The sequence below is a fragment of the Mustelus asterias genome, chromosome 12, assembly GCF_964213995.1.
Source record: "Mustelus asterias chromosome 12, sMusAst1.hap1.1, whole genome shotgun sequence".
Classification (NCBI taxonomy): Eukaryota; Metazoa; Chordata; class Chondrichthyes; order Carcharhiniformes; family Triakidae; genus Mustelus; species Mustelus asterias.
The window spans coordinates 67169728-67190753 of record NC_135812.1 but is presented as its reverse complement, the minus strand read 5'-3'; the positions used below and the strand labels follow the sequence as shown (position 1 = coordinate 67190753).

At 44.1% G+C, this 21026-nt stretch overlaps 1 protein-coding gene across 1 annotated transcript in view; it reads left to right on the top strand.

Annotated features, from left to right (window-relative positions):
* The window catches only part of LOC144501537 (myosin-3-like), a 46971-nt gene that overhangs the window by 10251 nt on the left and 15694 nt on the right, over positions 1-21026 (top strand). The window contains exons 14-27 of the mRNA XM_078225358.1: positions 381-687; positions 3227-3294; positions 3459-3546; positions 3639-3756; positions 4568-4691; positions 4794-4930; positions 5321-5576; positions 5993-6235; positions 10729-10905; positions 11485-11630; positions 12696-12786; positions 13197-13586; positions 16043-16169; positions 16351-16469. Coding sequence (XP_078081484.1) covers positions 381-687; positions 3227-3294; positions 3459-3546; positions 3639-3756; positions 4568-4691; positions 4794-4930; positions 5321-5576; positions 5993-6235; positions 10729-10905; positions 11485-11630; positions 12696-12786; positions 13197-13586; positions 16043-16169; positions 16351-16469 — 2391 coding nt within the window. The remainder of the gene's footprint in view (positions 1-380; positions 688-3226; positions 3295-3458; positions 3547-3638; positions 3757-4567; positions 4692-4793; positions 4931-5320; positions 5577-5992; positions 6236-10728; positions 10906-11484; positions 11631-12695; positions 12787-13196; positions 13587-16042; positions 16170-16350; positions 16470-21026) is intronic.

Here is a 21026-nt window from a genome sequence, read left to right as displayed (position 1 = left end):
AAAAGTAAAATATCTGCCTATGGCAACACCCGAATAACATCACCATCAAATCATATGATCAGCTCTCAAAGCATTCATGTAACTCTTTTAAAAATATAACAGTTTTTGGTTCAGTTTTCAAGGTTTGGTTTCTTGGGTACTGACAGGGGCTTTGCCAAGTGGTCATTCTTGTGTATATAGAACACAAGAAGGCCATTCGGCCCATCGAGTCTGTACCGACCACAATCCTACCCAGGCCCGATTCCCATAACCCTCATTTATGCTGCTACTCCCCCTTGTCAATTTAACATGACCAATCAACATGAAATTACTTTCATGTAGAGTTCCAGTACAGATTGCTCACTGTATGAATAGAGATAATGAATGTTTTTTCTTCAAAGCCCATGGGCATCTTCTCAATCCTTGAGGAGGAATGCATGTTCCCCAAGGCTACAGATATGACCTTCAAGAACAAATTGTATGATCAGCATCTTGGAAAATCAGTAAATTTCCAGAAGCCCAGGATTACAAAAGGAAAGACTGAAGCTCACTTCTCCTTGATCCATTATGCTGGCACTGTGGACTACAATATTACTTCATGGCTGGACAAGAATAAGGACCCTTTGAATGAAACTGTAATTGGACTATACCAGAAATCCTCACTTAAGGTTCTTGCACATCTTTATAGTTCTTACGGAACATCGGCAGGTAACATTTATTTCACATTTTACATTAAAATTATAAGATAATGTTTGACAGGACACAAATATCAACCAATTTTTTTGAATAGATTCTCAGCATTACAACAAATGTTAGGTAGATCAAACCTATATTGACAAGAAATATTGCTTTATAAAGGACATAGCAATAATTGAATTATAGACTGAGGTACAAAGCTTGAATCCATCCAAGAGTTTGGAAGTGCTTCTAACTTTACCTAATTAATCCAAATATAATTAACATCAACAACAAAAACAGCAGTACAGTTGTTCAGTGGTTATGGTCCTAGATACTAACCAAGAAATTGAGTCTAACTCCATGTCCCCTGCTCTCAATGCCCCACAATCTCATGAGTAGCCAATTTGTTAATCTGTGGCTAGCATCGCAATGTTGTAAAAATTCACAGATGTCCCTATTTGATGGTGAGACTTAAATGTGGGAGGCATGATTGGGAAATTTGCAGACGACACAAAAATTGGCAATGTAGTTGATAGTGAAGAGGATAGCTATTGATTCCAGAATGATATCAATGTTTTGGCTGAGCGGACAGAAAAGTGGCAAATGGAATTCAATCTGGAAAAGCATGAGGTAATGCATTCGGGAAAGGCAAACAAAGCAAGGGAAGATATTGAGAGAGGTTGAGGAAGTGAGAGACCTTGGAGTGCATGTCCGCAGGTCCTTGAATGTGACCGGACAGGTGGACAAGGTGGTCAAGAAAACGTAATGGAGAGCTTTCCTTTATTGGATGGGATATTGAATACAAAAGTAGGGATGTAATGATAGAACTGTACAAAATGCTGGTTGGGCCACAGCTGGAGTTTTGTTAATCATTCTGGTGTCCACATTACAGGAAGGACATAATTGCTGTGGAGAGAGTGCAGAGAAGATATACAAGAATGTTTCCAGGGCTTGAAAATTGCAGCTATGAGGAGAGATTGGATAGGCTGGGGTTGTTTTCATTAGAACAGAAGAGGCTGAGGGGTGATCTAATTGAGGTGTACAAAATTATGAGGGGCCTAGTAGGGTAGACAGGAAAGACTTGTTTCCCCCTAGTTGAGTGGTCAATTACCAGGGAGCATAGATTTAAGTGATTGTTAGAAGGATTAGAGGAGATATGAGGAAAAACATTGTCACCCCTGGGTGGTGGGCATTTGGAATTCACTGCTTAAGTTGGTGGTTGAAGCTGAAACGCTCAACTCCTTTAAAAATTACCTGGAACTGCATCTGAAGTGTTGTAACCTGCAAGGCCATGGGCCAGGTGCTGGGAAATGGGATTAAAATGAGCTGCTACATTTTTGTCTCTTTTTGGCTGGCTCAAACATGAAGGGCTGAATGGCCTTTTTCTGAGCCATAATTTTCCTATGATTCTATGGAGACTCTTAATGCTGGTAGGAAAAATACCACCAACCCAACACTATAACACTGACACAGTGAGGATCACAGCAGCTCAAGAAGGTGGTCCTCCATCTACTTTCTCAGGGCAACTGGAAATGGGCAATACACGTCATTCAAAAAACAAGGGTTGGTTAGCTCAGTTTGCTGGATGACTGGTTTGTGATACAGACTGATGCCAACAGCATGGGTTCAATTCCTGTACTGGCTGAGGTTATTCGCGAAAACTCTGCTTTCTCAACCTTTCCCCTTGCCTTAGGTGTGGTGATCCTTAGGTTAAATCACCCCCAATCAGCCTATTGTCATCTAGGGCTATGACTAGTTTATTTAACAACCTATTCATAGAAACATAGAAACTAGAAGCAGGAGTAGGCCATTCAGCCCTTTGAGCCTGCTCCGCCATTCATCTTGTTCATGGCTGATCATTGAATTCAAAATCCTGTTCCCTCCTTCCTCCTTAATCCCTCCTTCCTCCCTTTAGCCCCAAGAGCTATATTTCATTTCTTCTTAAAATCAGACAACGTTTTGGCCTCAACTACATTCTGTGGTAGTGAATTCCACACATTCACCACCCTCTGGGTGAAGAAATTTCTCCTCACCTCAGGTCTAAAAGGTTTACCCCTTACCTCAAACTATGACCCCTAGTCCTGGACTCCTCCACCATTGGGAACATTCTTTCTGAATCTACCCTGTCTAACCCTAGAGTTTCTATGTGATCCCCTCTCACTCTTCCAAACTCCAGTGAATATAATCCTAACCGACTTAGTTTCTCCCCATATGACAGACCTGGCATCCCAGGAATCAGCCTGGTAAACCTTTGCTGTACTCCCTCTATAGCAAGGACATCCTTCCTCAGATAAGGACACCAAAACTGCACACAATACTCCAGGTGTCGCCTCACCAACACACTATACCATTGCAGCAAAACATCCCTATCCCTATACTCAAATCCTCTCACTATGAAGGCCAACACCCCATTTGCCTTCTTTACTGCCTGCTGTACCTGCGTGCTTACTTTCAGCGACTGATAGATGATTTTAGAAATTCTTACATGCAGCATTCTTTATTATATTGGAATAATTTATTTTACAATTGTATACTGTGAACTGATAATGACAAAATGTCTACTTTGTAGAGGGTACAGTAAAGAAAGGTTCCAAGAAAAAAGGTTCTTCCTTCCAAACAGTGTCTGCACTCTTCAGGGTAAGTTCTCTCCTTAAAAGCTTTCTTCTAACCGTACTGTTAACTCCAATCTTCCTAAGTAAACCTATACCCGTGGCATGCTAATGGAACATTGACAATAGTTAGATGCTTACAGTCAGCAAAAATCAACTGCTGTTGGTTATTAAGTTCTTTGCTTGACACAGGAAAACCAGAACAAGCTGATGTCCACGTTGAGAAGCACCCGCCCCCATTTTGTGCGTTGCATTATTCCAAATGAAACAAAAACTCCAGGTAAGTTCCAGCGATCAATTGCATTCTTCTTTCCCCCTATTTTCGAAAGAAAAGGATGACAAAAATGTAACTGCATTCTTGCCACGACACAGGTGAAATGAACAATCCACTAGTCATGCACCAGCTGAGATGTAACGGCGTGCTGGAGGGTATCAGAATCTGTAGGAAAGGATATCCAAGCAGAATCCTCTATGCAGATTTCAAACAAAGGTAACTGGTCAGACTTTATAACATTTTATTAGCAACGCAAAATGCTGTGCTTTACAAAAATTGCAGGTTTTTAAAAATTCATTTATGGGATGTGGGGATCGCTAGCTGGCCAACATTTATTGCCCATCCCTAATTACCCTTGAGAATTAGGGATGGGCAATAAACATGAACATAAGAGTCAACCATGTTGCTGTGGGTCTGGAGTCACATATAGGCCAGACCAGGTAAGGATGGCAGATTTCCTCCCCTAAAAGATGTGCAAGTTAGGTGGATTGGCCATGCTAAATTGCCCCTTAATGTCAGGGGGACTAGCTACGGTAAATGCATGGGGTTATGGAGATAGGGCCCTGGGTGGGATTGTGGTCGGTGCAGACTTGATGGGCCGAATGGCCTCCTTCTGTACAGTAGGATTCTACGATACTAAAAGGACATTGGTGAACCAGATGGATTTTTTCAACAATCAACAATGGTTTCATGGTCACCAGTAGATTCTTAATTCCAGATTTTTATTGAATTCAAATTTCACTATCTGCCGTGGTGGGATTTGAACCTATACCCTCAGAGCATTACTCTGGAATCCCAGTGACAATACCTCTGTGTCATTGCCTCCCCACATCATTGATAAAAACAATGACAGGCCCAATTTACCCTACTCCTAAGGAAGTTGTTCACAACTCACCACTAATGTAATTTGTAAATTATAATATTTTTCATGCAAAGATTTGTTGGGCAAAAATTATTGCAAAAAATGCTACAATTGTAAAGGCATAAATGTGGGAGAATGACGATACATATTTTAAAAAATAAACAGGTACAGAGTACTCAATGCAAGTGCTATCCCAGAGGGTCACTTTATTGACAGCAAGAAGGCTTCGGAGAAACTCTTATCCTCCATTAGCATTGATCATTCCCAATACAAATTTGGGCACACTAAGGTAAAGGCCTAATTTGCATGAGCAAAATAATTAAACTTCATAAGCAGCAGCTCAATAGGAGAAAACAGAAGGAACCCCTAAAGATATTTTCTACACTTGCAGGTATTCTTCAAAGCTGGGATCCTGGGTGCTCTTGAAGAGATGAGAGATGAAAGGTTGGCTGCACTTATTACCCGCACTCAAGCCATATGTCGTGGTTTCTTAATGCGAGTAGAATTTCAGAGGATGATGCAAAGGAGGTAGGAGAGAACTCTTCACAACCTGCGACAGCCTTAATTTAAATGACAAACTTTTTAAAAAAAACACGATGGCACAGTGGTTAGCACTGCTGCCTCAGGGCGCCAGCGATCCGGGTTCAGTTCCTGACTTGGTTCACTGATTGTGTGAAGTCTGCATGTTCTCCCCAGGTCTGTGTGGGTTTTCTCTGGGTGCTCTGGTTTCCTCCCACAGTCTGAAAGATGTGCTGGTTAGGTGCCTTGGCCATGCTAACTTTTCCCTCAGTGTACCCGAACAGGCGCTGGAGTGCAGCGACGAGGGGATTTTCACAGTGACTTCATTGCAGTGTTAATGCAAGCCTATTTGTGACACTAATAAATAAACTTAAATGCCTTATCCATTGCTTTACACAGGGAGGCTATCTTCAGCATCCAGTACAACATCCGTTCCTTCATGAATGTCAAACACTGGTCATGGATGAAGCTGTTTTTCAAGATCAAACCTCTTCTGAGGAGCGTGCAATCTGAAAAGGACATGCAAAACATGAAAGAGGAGTTTGAGAAGCTTAAAGAAGCATATTCCAAATCTGAAGCAAGAAAAAAGGAGCTGGAGGAAAACATGGTCAGCCTTCTGCAGGAAAAGAATGACCTACAAATGCAAGTGCAAGCGGTATGTAAAACTAACATTTCATAACTTCATTAAATTACCTCTTTGGCATGATGGTGGCACGGTGGTACAGTGGTTAGCATTGCTGCCTCAGAGTGCCAGGGACCCAGGTTCAATTCGTGGCTTGGGTCACTGTCTGTGTGGAGTCTGCACGTTCTCCCCGTATCTGCATGGATTTCCTCCGGGTGCTCCGGTTTCCTCCCACAGTCCAAAAGACGTGCTGTTTAGGTTTATTGGCCTGGCTAAATTCTCTGTCTGTGTACCCGGACAGGTGCCAAAGTGTGGTGACTTGTAGATTTTCACAGTAACTTCACTGCAGTGTTAATGCAAGCCTACTTGTGACACTAATGAATATACTTTAAAACTTTAAAAAATCAGTTGCACTGCAAATACTTTTTTTAAAAAAATTACTTTTAAAGGAAATTGAAAGTTTAGCAGATGCCGAGGAGAGATGTGACCAGCTGATAAAGAACAAAATTCAGATTGAGGCTAAGGTTAAAGAGATAAACGAACGTCTAGAGGATGAAGAGGAGACGAATGCTGAGCTTACAACCAAGAAGAGGAAGCTCGAAGATGAGTGCACGGCGCTGAAGAACGACATTGACAACTTGGAGCTCACCTTAGCCAAAGTGGAAAAAGATTCACACGCCACTGAAAACAAGGTACGAATAATCAGTTTGATTGCAACGGCTAAGTGTTAACATATTTTAGTGTTAACAATATTTTAGGGGAGGCAGTGGCCTAGTGGTGTTATTGCTGGACTATTAATCCAGAAACTTAACTAATGTTCTAGGGACCCGGGTTTGAATCCCACCACGGCAGACAGTAGAATTTGAATTCAATTTTTAAAAATGTGGATTTAAGAATCTACTGATGACCATGAAACCATTGTCAATTGTTGGAAAAACCCATCTGGTTCACTAATGTCCTTTTAGGGAATAAAATTGATACAGTTGATAAGGCTGCAGGACAGGCATGTGCCTGTAAAAAGGAAAGATAGGAAAGGTAGGATTCGAGAGCCGTGGATAACCAGGGAAATTGAGGATCTGATCAAAAAGAAAAGAGAGGCGTACGTTAGGTCCAGGCAACTGAAAACAGATGGAGCTCTGGAGGAATACAGAGAGAGTAGGAAAGAACTCAAACGGGGAGTTAGAAGGGCAAAAAGAGGTCACGAAATGTTCTTGGCAGACAGGATTAAGGAGAACCCTAAGGCATTTTATTCATATGTTAGGTACAAAAGAGTTGTCAGGAAAACAGTCGGACCTCTCAGGGACAAAGGAGGGGAATTATGCTAAGAACCCAAGGGAATAGGGGAGATCCTAAATTAATACTTTGCATCGGTATTCACAAAGGAGAGGGACCTGTTGACTGGGAGTGTCTCAGAGGAAGGTGTTGACCCGTTAGAGAGAATCTCCATTACAAGGAAGGAAGTGTTAGGTTTTTTAGGTAACATTAAAACTGACAAATCCCCAGGGCCTGATGGCATCTATCCTAGACTGCTCAGGGAGACAAGAGATGTAATTGCTGGGCCTCTGACGGAAATCTTTGTCTCTTTGTTGGACACAGGTGAGGTCCCTGAGGATTGGAGGATAGCGAATGTGGTACTGTTATTTAAGAAGGGTAGCAGGGATTACCCGGGTAATTACAGGCCAGTGATCGGGAAGTTGTTGGAGAGGATTCTTAGAGACAGGATGTATGCGCATTTAGAACGGAACAATCTAATTAGTGACAGACAGCATGGTTTTGTAAGAGGGAGGTCGTGCCCTACAAATTTGGTGGAGTTTTTTGAGGAAGTGACAAAAACGGTTGACGAAGGAAGAGCCGTGGATGTCGTCTATATGGATTTCAGTAAGGCATTTGACAAAGTCCCTCATGGCAGGTTGGTTAAGAAGGTTAAGGCTCATGGGATAGAAGGAGAGGTGGCTAGATGGGTAGAAAACTGGCTTGGCCACAGGAGACAGAGGGTAGCAGTCGAAGGGTCTTTTTCCGGCTGGAGGTCTGTGACCAGTGGTGTTCCGCAGGGCTCTGTACTGGGACCTCTGCTATTTGTGATATATATAAGTGATTCGGAAGAAGGTGTAACTGGTGTTATCAGCAAGTTTGTGGATGACACGAAGATGGCTGGACTTGCGGATAGCGATGAACATTGTCGGACAATACAGCAGGATATAGATAGGCTGGAAAATTGGGCGGAGAAATGGCAGATGGAATTTAATCCAGATGAATGCGAAGTGATGCATTTTGGAAGAACTAATGTAGGGGGGAGTTATACAATAAATGGCAGAGCCATCAAGAGTATAGAAACACAGAGGGACCTAGGTGTGCAAGTCCATAAATCTTTGAAGGTGGCAGCACAGGTGGAGAAGGTGGTGAAGAAGGCATATGGTATGCTTGCCTTTATAGGACGGGGTATAGAGTATAAAAGCTGGAGTCTGATGTTGCAGCTGTATAGAACGCTGGTTAGGCCACATTTGGAGTACTGTGTCCAGTTCTGGTCGCCGCACTACCAGAAGGATGTGGAGGCTTTAGAGAGAGTGCAGAGAAGTTTTACCAGGATGTTGCCTGGTATGGAGGGCCTTAGCTATGAGGAGAGATTGGGTAAACTGGGCTTGTTCTCCCTGGAAAGACGGAGAATGAGGGGAGATCTAATAGAGGTGTACAAAATTATGAAGGGTATAGATAGGGTGAACAGTGGGAAGCTTTCTCCCAGGTCGGAGGTGACGATCACGAGGGGTCACGGGCTCAAGGTGAGAGGGGCGAGGTATAACTCAGATATCAGAGGGACGTTTTTTACACAGAGAGTGGTGAGGGCAGACACGCTGGCATCGTTTAAGACTTACCTGGATAGTCACATGAGCAGTCTGGGAATAGAGGGATACAAACGAATGGCCTAGTTGGACCAAGGAGCGGCACAGGCTTGGAGGGCCGAAGGGCCTGTTTCCTGTGCTGTACTGTTCTTTGTTCTTTGTTCTTTGAAATCTGCCTTCCTGGCCTGGTCTGGCCTACATGTGATCCCAGAGCCATAGCAATGTGGTTGACTCTCAACTGCCCTCCAAGGGCAACTACGGATGGGCAAATAATGCTGGCCAGCCAGCAACTCCCATGTCCCGTGAATGAATATAAAAAAATTTACAATACACAGTGTTTGAACTTTACGTTGAACTCAAGTTTAAGTTGTCCCTTGTTTACACACATTTCTTAATAAAAGCAAATTACTGCGGATGCTGGATTCTGAAACCAAAAGCACCTTCACTGCTTTCCATTTCTCCCTTAGCATTGGAGCTGTGACTCATCTTTCATTCCCTCACCCTTAAGTATAAATATCTCCCACTTTCTATGCCTTTTAGCTTTGACAAGGGGTCATCTGCACTCGAAACGTCAGCTCCTTTCTCTCCTTTCAGATGCTGCCAGACCTGCTAAGATTTTCCAGCATTTTTTCTTTTAGTTACACAAATTTCTTGTTGATGAAACGTAACGTACTGTGGAGAATACCCTAAGACAGAATAAATAGCAGTATTTTCAAAAGAGAAATATGTATTCAGTTGAAGGAAAGACTCTAAATCTTGAACATCATTTTTTGAGAGTTCCTGGAGTGATGCATGATGCAGCAGAATTGAGTGCAACATGTAAATTGTTGTCACACGTTTGATCTGCATTCAAATCTTCCACAGCAATTTATCTAATTCTTCAAATCTCCCTACCTAAAGGCAGTCTGACTCACCCCACCATGTGTGTGCCAAGGAGGTAGGTTCCAAATCCGCCCCCAACTGCAACAGGGATCGAACTGCCAAGCTGCTGGCACCAAGTTGATCCATACTGGACCTCCAGATGGTATGATGGCACCCCCACCCTCCCAAAAGAGTTTTGAGTTGCTGTGGCAACATACACTTCCAAAAGCATGATGGAGCTATGGATAATGATGGTAGAGGTTCCAACTTTCTTTCCATCACATGGTTGAACTTCTCCCGCTTTTACAACCTGCCATTAGCCTCTGTTGGAAGGGTTTATAAGTTACTCAACCAGTTTGGCCACATTACAAAAGCACCTTCCCTTCGCCGCCAGTTCCTGGGGCAGAACATGAACCCAGAGCTTGTGGCTGAGGCAGGAACACTACTCACTGCAGCACAAAATCTCCCACAATTCATCTTAAGGCAGAACTTCTAAACCATCAACCAACAGGGAAGAAGATGGTGTAAATTTTCACCTCATAATACACATTTGCAAGTTCCATAAACTGTGGGATTTTGCAACCTACGGCCTGGATTTTGCAGGAATTGGAGGGTGTAATTCTCCCGGCTCCCCCTGTGGCTGGTTTTCCCATAGCAGAGGCGGCTCACCATTGGTCACTGGCGGGACCAGAAGTTGATGGCGATTTACATTCTTTACCTGTGCTGTGAACAATTAGTGGGGGGTCAACTTCATTGCAACCAGAAGTCCCGCTGGCAAAATGGGCTGGAGAATTCGGCCTGGGAGTGTGATGGAGGGGAGGCTTCTGCAACCACAGGCAGCCACCATGAAACCAGTGAGAATTTTAACTTTCCCACTCCCATATGGCTGTTTGAACCTCCATAAAAAGTTACACCTTGTGGGGAACAAGGTTTTTAATCATAATGAGATTAATAACATTTGATGAACAATGACATTTGGCCTGAAAATCAACTTAATTTTCTGAAGTGTTAAGCAAGTAATTGGTAGATTTTTCAAACTAATTTAAACAAAAAAACATTTCTTCACCTTCTGCCCTCACCCAATGTATGCCTAATCTGTAATTTACTTTAATTAAAAAAAACTTTTTAAAATTGATTTCATTTTACTGCTTTTTGTTTCCTGTTTGTGAATCAGTGAAAATCTTTTAATGTGATTTGATTTGATTTGATTTAATATTGTCACAATACAGTGAAACGTATTGGTTCTTGTATGGTATACAAAGTGACCGTTCATAGAGAAGGAGAGAGTGCATAATGCGACGGGCCGAATGGCCTTCTCTGCACTGTAGGGCGTAGAAAAAGATTCTATGTGCAGCGAGAAATTCTTGTAAGGTTTCTGTGAGACTTACCTCACAGTCAATGACATGCCGTCTGGTTTCACCACTGTCTGCAAACTCCCATGGATTGCGTTTCTGTTATTGTGACAGAATATTGTTACTGCTTTACAGGTTAAGAACCTCACAGAGGAAATGGCTAGCCTTGATGAATCGAATGTTAAGCTAACTAAGGAGAAGAAAGCCTTGCAGGAGGCCCATCAGCAGATCTTAGACGATCTGCAAGCTGAGGAAGACAAGGTCAACAACCTGACCAAAACCAAAGCGAAACTGGAGCAGCAAATCGATGATGTAAATATCCACAAACTAAGTCTAAAAAATCAATTTATACTTTGATATGGATGATCCCCGGGATGGAGGGCTTGTCTTATGAGGAAAGATTAAGCAGGTTGAGACTCTATGCTTTGGAATTTAGAAGAATGAAGGATGATCTCATTGAAACATATAGGACTCTTAAGGGGCTTGACAGGGCAAATGATGAGTGGTTGTTTCCCCTTATGTGGGAATCTAGGACCAGAGGGCATAGTCTCAGAATAACAGGGTGCCAATTTAAGACTGAGATGAGGAGGAATTTCTTCCTGAGGATTGTGAGTCTTTGGAACTCCTTGCCACAAAGAGCTGTGGGGGCCGAGTCCTTGTGCATGTTTAAGGCTAAGCTAAATAGATTTTTGATCAGTAAGGGAATCAAGCGTTACAACGAAAGGGCAGGAAAGTGGACATGACGAGTGTCGGATCAGCCATGATCCTATTGAATGGCGGAGCACTCTCGAGAGGCCGAATGGCCTACTCCTGTTTATTTTGTATGGTTTTATGATATGCACAGATCCTACAATATTGCTGATGCCTTTCCATATCCATCTTCTTCCATAGCTGGAAGGGTCTCTGGAACAAGAGAAAAAACTTCGCTTGGACCTTGAACGAACCAAGAGAAAACTGGAAGGTGATCTGAAACTTTCTCAGGATTCCCTCATGGATCTTGAAAATGACAAACAACAAATGGAAGAAAGATTTAAAAAGTGAGACATTTGCATAAGACTTAAGTGTGCAAGGAACAGTCATAGTTCCTTGTATTGTGAAATCGGCACACAACTATGTACAAATGTGAAATTGTCATCAAATGAAAGTTAACTTGACAGAGTGACACAGTACAGATTGGATGATCAGGCATCAATACGTCGTAATGCTTTTTGTCTTTATTCAGTCAGAGGATGTGGGCATCGCTGGCTGGGCCAGCATTTGTTGCCCATCCTTAATTGCCCCTCAAACTGAGTGGTTTGCTCGGCCATTTCAGAGTCAACAACATTGCTGTGGCTCTGGAGTCACATGTAGGCCAGACCAGGTAAGGGCTGCAGATTTCCTTCCCTAAAGGACATTAGTGAACCAGATGGATTTTTACGTGGTCGCTACATACTCGATGGGCCAAGTGGCCTCCTTCTGTACTGTAGGGATTCAATGATTCTATGGCAATCGACAATGGTTTCATGGTCATCAGTCGATTTTTTTAACTTCCAGTTTTTTAAAATTAAATTTAAATTTCACTGTCAGCTATGGCGGGATTTGAACCTGGGTCCCCAGAGAATTACCCTAAGTCGCTGGATTACAAGTCCAGGGTCAACACCACTACGTCACTACCTCACCCTATGTAGCTGATAACACAGTAGTGTATTGTCTTTTATCCAAACCAAAGCCTGTACGATCCTCGTGTCTGCGTGGGTTTCCTCCAGGTGCTCCGGTTTCCTCCCACAGTCCAAAGATGTGTGGGTTGGATTGATTGGCCATGATAAAATTGCCCCTTAGTTTCCTGAGATGCGTAGGTTAGAGGGATTAGTGGATAAAATATGTAGGGATATGGGGGTAGGGCCTGGGTGGGATTGTGGCCGGTGCAGACTCGATGGACCGAATGGCCTCTTTCTGCACTGTAGGGTTTCTATGATTCTATGATTCTATGATGCATCTTAACAGCAGGATTATAATTTCTACACCTTTTTGCAAATCTCCATATGGATTTTCAGTGGAATGGATTTCAATTTAACGTCTATTTCTCCACACAGTTTGTTCTAAACTTTAATGTTTCCAAACAGAAAGGAATTTGAAATCAGCCAACTTCAAAGCAGAATCGAGGATGAACAAAACCTAACTATGCAGCTTCAGAAAAAAATAAAAGAGCTTCAGGTAAAACAAATGCCTCAATAAATATAGCTTTTCACCAGATTATGCCTTGGGACGGCACGGTGGCATAGTGATTAGCACTGCAGCCTCACAGTGCCCGGGAACTGGGTTCAATTCCAGCTTCGGGTCACTGTCTGTGTGGAGTTTGCATATTCTCCCCGTGTCTGCGTGGGTTCTCTGGTTTCCTCCCACAGTCCAAAGATGTGCAGGTTAGGTTGATTGGCCATGCTAAATTGCCCTTTAGTGTCAAGGGGATGAACAGGGTAAATACATGGGGTTACGGAGATAGGGCCTGGGTGAGATTGTTGTCGGTGCAGGCCCGATGGGCTGAATGGCCTCCTTCTGCACTGTAGGGATTCTATGATTGTTCGCATGTAACGTCAGAATACCGGTAAAATTGTTTGCATTTCTAGGCTCGGATTGAAGATCTGGAGGAGGAGATTGAAGCTGAACGTGCAGCCCGTGCTAAGGTGGAGAAGCAGAAATCCGACTACGCCCGCGAACTGGAGGAAATCAGTGACAGGCTGGAGGAAGCCGGGGGCGCCTCGGCCGCACAGATTGAGATGAACAAGAAACGCGAACTGGAATTTCAGAAACTGCGCCGCGAGCTGGAAGAGTCCACCTTACATCACGAGGCCATTACTGCAGCTCTTCGCAAGAAGCAGGCTGATAGTGTCGTGGAGCTTGGGGAACAAATCGACAACCTGCAACGTGTCAAACAGAAAGTAGAGAAAGAAAAGAGTGAGTTGAAGATGGAGGTGGACGACCTTGCGAGCAATGTGGAATCTGTGGCTAAGTCCAAAGTAAGTCCAAAGAAATGAGCATTGGTTTCTTTACTGGAAATGTGATCTGCTTATTTCATGCATATTCATGTATATATAACTTCCCATTCACTATGTGACTGTCACACTTCAGATCTTCAAAGTGTGCCAACGTTCTATAAGGCAAGAGAAAGAAAGTTATCATTTCTGTTGTTGTTTTCTGACTCCGGCCTCCAGTCAAGCAGATCTGGGCATTTACAGGGACACTGGGGAGGCAATGGCCTAGTGGTATTATCACTAGATTATGAATCCAGAAATTTAGCTAATGCTCTGGGTACCGAATCCTCCCACAGAAGATGGTGGAATTTGAATTCAATAAAAAAAATCTGAAATTAAGAATCTATTGATGACCATAAATCGATTGTCGGAAAAACCCATCTGGTTCACTAATGTGCTTTAGGGAAAGAAATCTGCTGTCCTTTCCTGGTCTGGGTTACATGCAATTCCAGAGCCACAGCAATGTGGTTGACTCCTAACTGCCCTCTGAACAAGAGCAATGAGGGATGGGCAATAAATGCTGGCCAGCCAGCAACACCCATGTCCCACGAATGAATGAACTAAAAATAAAATCAGCCTTTTTTAGCAAATGGCCCTCGGGCTGTACCTGAATAGAGCAATACCACACAGTGGGTTGGATTTTCCCTCATGGTGCTGAAACAGAAGTTGGAACTCATTCCAGGTCCTGAATCTCCCCCAGGGGAGAAAAGCTTACTCATTAGGATTTTTGCGGAGGTGCTCCCTTAATTGGCCTGGAGGCGGGTTCCCTCACCGAGTAAGGGCAGCAAAACAGGCTCTTGAAGCTTTTGGGCCAATCAGAGGTCTCCCAGCTGGGGAGGAGGAGCAGGTGAGCAGCAGGAGAGGGCCCTTCAACATGGAGACGCCCTCTCAGCAACTTTCTAAGCCTCCACCATGTGTGGCAAATGGCTGTTCTTGCACCCAAGCAGCAGGGTTGACTTCATGGCCTGGCTCCAGGGTATCCGCCTCCAGGTACCTAAACCAGCCCACACCAGTGCAGAAAACTTTAATTGAAATTAAATCAATTTAACAAGCTTTTTAACAAGCATATTCAGGTACCCATAGTGATGGGGCGGATGGCCTTGTTGGTTCTGAACCCGCTTCTGCTAAACCGTGCCAAGAAACTGGCATGCTGGCCAGTCCCCAAGTTCTCAGACCCCATGCGTCTCTATTCCCAGCCCTGCCAAGGCTAAAGAATCTCACCCAGTCTGTACCTGAGCACTGGCCTGAGATAGGCTCACTAGCTTGGCAATTAAACCCTGCTCCAGCCGTGTGACTATCCACGAACGATGTCACAAGAGATACATGGGAAGAGTAAATTTGGAGACAATCGTTGATGATAAAATAAAGCAAAGGATGAATTCAAATCACTAGAATACGGCAGTGCCATTGAAAGGATTGAAAGCATTAACATCATTGAGTACAGCAGAGTTCCCTGGGAAGCTGCTGTGAAGATGTTTCAGTGCAGTTCCCACACTTACAGATGGACAGTACAAACAAACTGAACAGAGGCTGAGAAGTCTGCAAACTACAAGCCATTCTAGCAAGTGTGGAAATTTGGATGTTGTAACAATGTTGGCGTAGCTTGTTAGTAATTAATCATTTACAATTAGACAAGCAAATAGAGGCTGTAACTGGTTAACTATATTCATCTGACACGAATGAAGCAATCAGAACTATTTGTTATAATCGAATATCAATGACTTCAGAACAAATGTATACTTGTGATTGGTATATGCAAATTACTTGTAAGATATGATCATAGAAACCCTACAATGCAGAAGGAGGCCATTCAGCCCATCGAGTCTGCACCGACCACAATCCCACCCAGGCCCTGCCCCCACATATTTACCCACTAATCCCTCTAACCTACGCATCTCAGGACTCTAAGGGGCAATTTTTAACCTGGCCAATCAACCTAACCCACACATCTTTGGACTGTGGGAGGAAACCGGAGCACCCGGAGGAAACCCACGCAGACACGAGGAGAATGTGCAAACTCCACACAGACAGTGACCCGAGCCGGGAACCGAACCCGGGACCCTGGAGCTGTGAAGCAGCAGTGCTAACCACTGTGCTACCGTGCTGCCCATATGATGTGGAGATGCCGGTGTTGAACTGGGGTGGGCACAGTAAGAAGTCTCACCATGCCAGGTTAAAGTGCAACAGGTTTATTTGGAATCACAAATCACATGTAAGATATAATTGTGCATGCCATATATCACTCAGGAAGTCTGTACGCCACCTTATGAAGGCAGACTTGCTCGCAATAGCTGTGAATGAAGGCCGATTTAAAACTCTGAAAGCTTTGTTTCGCTGGATGATGGGCAAAATTCCATATCAGGCATGTGCTTACTTCAGATAGTTTTGAATACATTTTAAAATGTAATGATGCAATGCATATTTTTACTCTTCCCAACTAGGCCAACCTTGAAAAAACATGTCGTGCTCAGGAAGATCAATTAAATGAACTAAAGACAAGGAACAATGAGTATGCACGTGCCATTAATGACATGACTGCTCAGACATCACGGTTACATGCAGAAAACGGTGAGTTGTTGCTGTGACATGAACTGTGTGGATTGAACAAAATGAGTATTATTTGGCCATTTTTCAAACCTGTCCTTTAAACAATATTAACCACGTGGAACATTTATATTACACAATGCCGATTAACAACCAGATACTTCCTGAAATAAAAAGATGAAGATTTAATTTTTTTCCCCTAAAGGTGAAATTTCCAGGCAGCTGGAAGAAAAGGAGAATATGGTATCCCAACTCAGCAGGAGTAAGCAGGGATTTTTGCATCAAATAGAAGAACTGAAGAGACAACTTGAAGAAGAAACGAAGGTAATACTGTGTGTTTTGAATACATTTCTAATCATCTCTTCTCTACTGGGTTGCATGGAGAAGTAAATAGATTTCCAAAGAACATGACAGAGATGGATTATCGTCTAATAATGTTCTTTGCCTGCGAAATTTTAAAATAACTCTATACTTCTGTTTTTGGCATCACAGGCGATGTTTTTGTCTCAGAATTGGCACAAACTGTGCGAGTGCACACTTCCACGCGTGGGCAGCATGGTGGCACAGTGGTTAGCACTGCTGCCTCGCAGCACCAGTGACCCAGGTTCGATTCCCGTCTGTGCGGAGTTGACATGTTCTCCCTGTGTCTGTGTGGGTTTCCTCCGGGTGCTCTGGTTTCCTGCCACAGTCTGAAAGACGTGCTGGTTAGGTGCATTGGCCATGCTAAATTTTCCCTCAGTGTACCCGAACAGGCACCTGAGTGGGACGACTAGGGGATTTTCACAGTAACTTTAACAGTTGTCAGCGGGAATGGGTGGAAAATGTCGCTCATTGATGTTGCTGTATGCATTCTCCTTGGACTGTGGCATGGAATGATCAGCGGTGACACAGAGCATGACAAGCACCTGGAAGAGGGAGGATAAGGAGGAAGAGAATGGCTCTCAGAAGGAAGCGATACCTAACTGGGAAACAATTCTCCTGCCTCAATCTAAGGAGGAAGCTGTGTGTCAGATGTCTCTGTTTGACTAAGGGTGTCCTCACTGAAATCTACCATTTGCTGCAACCAGAACTACAGCCTCAGAGTAGAGAGAAGATGGCTTGTCATTGGCTGTGAAGGTGGCCATGGTCATGAACCTTTATGCAGCTGGCTCCTCCCAGATTGGAGCAACAGATATTTGCAATGATCTGTACCGTTCATGACTGAAACAATCCATGTCCATAAGAACAGGATAACATTTAGCTTGGGGTTGATAAGTGGCAGGTAACATGCATGCAACACAAGTGCCAAGCAATAACCATCTCCAACAAGAGAAAATTCAACTATCTCCCTTTGATATTCAATGGCATCACAATTGCTGAATCCCCACTATCAACTAGAATCATAGAATCCTACAGTGCAGAAGGAGGCCATTCAGCCCATTGAGTCTACACCAACCACAATCCCACACAAGCCCTATCCCCATAACCCCATGCATTTACCTTAGCTTGTCCCCCTGACATTAAGGGACAATTTAGCATGGCCAATACACCTAACCCGCACATCTTTGGACTGTGGGAGGAAACCGGAGCACCCGGAGAAAACCCATGCAGACATGGGGAGAATGTGCAAACTCCACACAGACAGTGACCTAAGGCCGGAATTGAACCCAGGTCCCTGGCGTTGTGAGGCAGCAGTGTTAACCACTGTGCCACCGTGCCACCCATTGTGCCATACTGGGGTTTACTATTGACCAGAAACTGAACTGGAACAACCATTTAAATACTGTGGCTACAAGAACAAGTCAGAGGCTAGGGATTCTATGAGGAGAAACTCATCTCCTGACTCCCTAAAGCCTGTCCACAACATACAAGGCACAAGTCAGGAGTGTGATGGAATACTCTCCATTTGCCTGGATGAGTTCAGCTCCAAAAACACTTAAGAAGTTCCACACCATCCAGGACAAAGCAGCCCACTTGAATGGCACCCCATCTACCACTTTAAGCACTCACCCTCTCCACCACCGATGCACAGTGGCAGCAGTGTGTACCATCTACAAGATGCACTGCACCAATTCACCAAGATTCCTTTGACTGCACCTCCCTAAAACTCTACCCCTATCACCTAGAAAGACAAGGGCAGCAGATATTTAGGAACACAACCATGTGCAAGTTCCCTTCCAAGTCACACACAACACTGACTTGGAAATATATCACTGTTCCTTCAGTGCCACTGGGTCAAAATGCTGGAGTTCCCTCCCTACTAGCATTGTGGGTGTACTTACACCACATGATTGCAGCGGTTCAGGAAGGCAGTTCACCACCACTTCTCAAAGGCAATTAGGAACAAATGCTGGCCTAGCCAGTGACGCCCATGTCACATGCAAGAATTCAAAAAATATTAGCACGAATGTTGCAAAAGGAAAGTCACTGAGGCTTTGCATTCCAACACAGCTGACAACATAGCATTCCCGCTAGCCAAAGAGAAGCAGGTGGAGTGAGTACATGGTTTCATGGGGATTTCCAGCTCCCCCATGGTGCAGGGTGCCATTGACTGCACATGCATTGATTTGCGGGTGCTGCATGCCAAATGCTACAGCCAAAAAGGCTTATAGTCCCTTACTATCTAGCTGGTGTGCAACCGTACACAGCATACCATGCAATCAATGCCTGGCATCCTGACATCCTGGCAGCAGTCACGATGCCTCCATTGTGCAAGAGTCTACTGTAGCAGCTGTATTTGAGCCACCGTGATCAATCAACTAAGGCTACTGGACCAGGTTATCCTTTGATGACATGACATGTGACCCCAGCATGCAATCCATCCATACACATGGACAGCATATAATGAAAAACATGCTGTCACACAAGGTGCAGACCAGTGCAGTACTCAAACTGTGGTTCCATTGCCCGCACTACTCTGGAGAAACCCTGCGGTGCTTTGGCAGAGTGAATGTCAGTGTACATTGTGAGCTGCTGCCAGTTGCCAACCCTGCCATCATGAGGGCACAGCAATTTGCACCAGCTCTACTGTAACCAGCTGCAGAGGAGAAAGAAGAAGGCAATCAGCACAACCCATTCCTGACTGTGCTCCCCCTGACTGATCGATTCAGCTCCAAATGCAGTAAATACAGCATTGATTCCCCCTACACCAACAGTCCCACACTTCACCTTCTCTCTATTAATATCATTCCATTCACTTGGTTACAGTCCAAAACTATGAACTACTACGAAATAAACACTCCAAATCAATGTTAGAAATAAAACCTTGCTGTATCATAAACAAATGACAACTAACCAGACTTGTGCATTTTTTTAGTGCTGATCATCTGTCCTAGTCCTTCTACAGTAAGAAGTTTAACAACACCAGGTTAAAGTCCAACTGGTTTATTTGCAAAATTAACCTGTTGGACTTTAACCTGGTGTTGTTAAACTTCTTACTGTGTTTACCCCAGTCCAACACCGGCATCTCCACATCTAGTCCTTCTATGCATACTACCCCAGTGGCTGCTGCATGGCTATTGGAATGTTGTTGACTTTCACTAGAAGAAACTGACTAAGGCCTTACAGGACAGCTTCAAGCAGCTTTGGCCCGAGAGGCTTAGTTTCAGACTGCACCATCTTTGCGTGGGCAGTGTTTTCTGGGCTGGCTGGCACGCAACAGCAAGGGCATTAGCAGCGGTGGGCAGATGAATGCTTTCATCCTAAGAGAGTTCAGCAAGTTTAAAGTTTAAAGTGTCACATTAGCACTTACATTACAAGGCTTACATTAACACTGCAATGAAGTTACTGTGAAAATCCCCTAGTCACCACACTCCGGTGCCTGTTCAGGTACACTGAGGGAGAATTTAGCATGGCCAATGCACTGAACCTAACTTTCAGACTGTGGGAGGAAGCCGGAGGAAACCCATGCAGACATGGGGAGAACATGCAGACTCTGCACAGACAGTGACCGAAGGCTGGAATTGAACCCGGGTCCCTGGCGTTGTGAGGCAGCAGTGCTAACCATTGTGCCCCCATGTCACTCATGGAGCAAGTTTGTGCTCCATGGTGTTACTGACAGTTGACATGTTCTGGAGGACAGATGACTGGATAAACCCTTTGCACTTGGGTATCCGCAGCTATGATAGCATCAGTCTGAGCTTGTCTGGCAGCAAGCTGTCTTTGCAGGAGCTTCCACTGCAGCACTCAGATATTGGCTGGCTTCTTATTGTCCTGCAATAGAAGCCGAGGCATCCACCATCTGTTCCCAAAGCCACTTTTTGAGGGGTGCCACTCCGCATCAAGCATGGCTGACCACCAGTCTCCTCAGTTCTTACCGCCAGCCATTGGATTGTGTTGGGAAGGATTTGGCAAGTTGATACAACGCCTGTTTGGCTGTATTATGAATGCACCTTCCTTGGTCATCAAGACCTGGGCCAGGATTTGCTGGTGCTGCCCAATGATGGGATCTTTTTGTCTCAGCGAAAATCAATGGACTAGCCCAAATCCTGGAGTAGGACTCGAACCCTGAGCTTCTGGTTCAGAGGTAGAGACACTGTCTCACTGGACCACAAAATTTCCAAACCAGATGGGCATTCACGACAATTGATGAAAGTTCCCACGATCATGAACTTCCAATTCCAAAATTTGCTAATTAATTTTGAATTCCACCAGCTGCTGTGATGGGATTTGAACTCATGTCTCCAGAGCAATAGCCTGGGTCACTGGATTACTAGTCAAATGATATTACCACCATCTCCCATCTGAGTTGCTTTCATTGTTGGACGGTATCGCAATTAAAGAGATTTATGCTCTCAGTGGGGGATGTTAGCAGGGCAGAAATCCGGAAATATTGACGGGGCTCTTTAATTCATTCATGGTGAAGGTGTTAAATTAGGGGAAGACTAATTACAACAACATTAG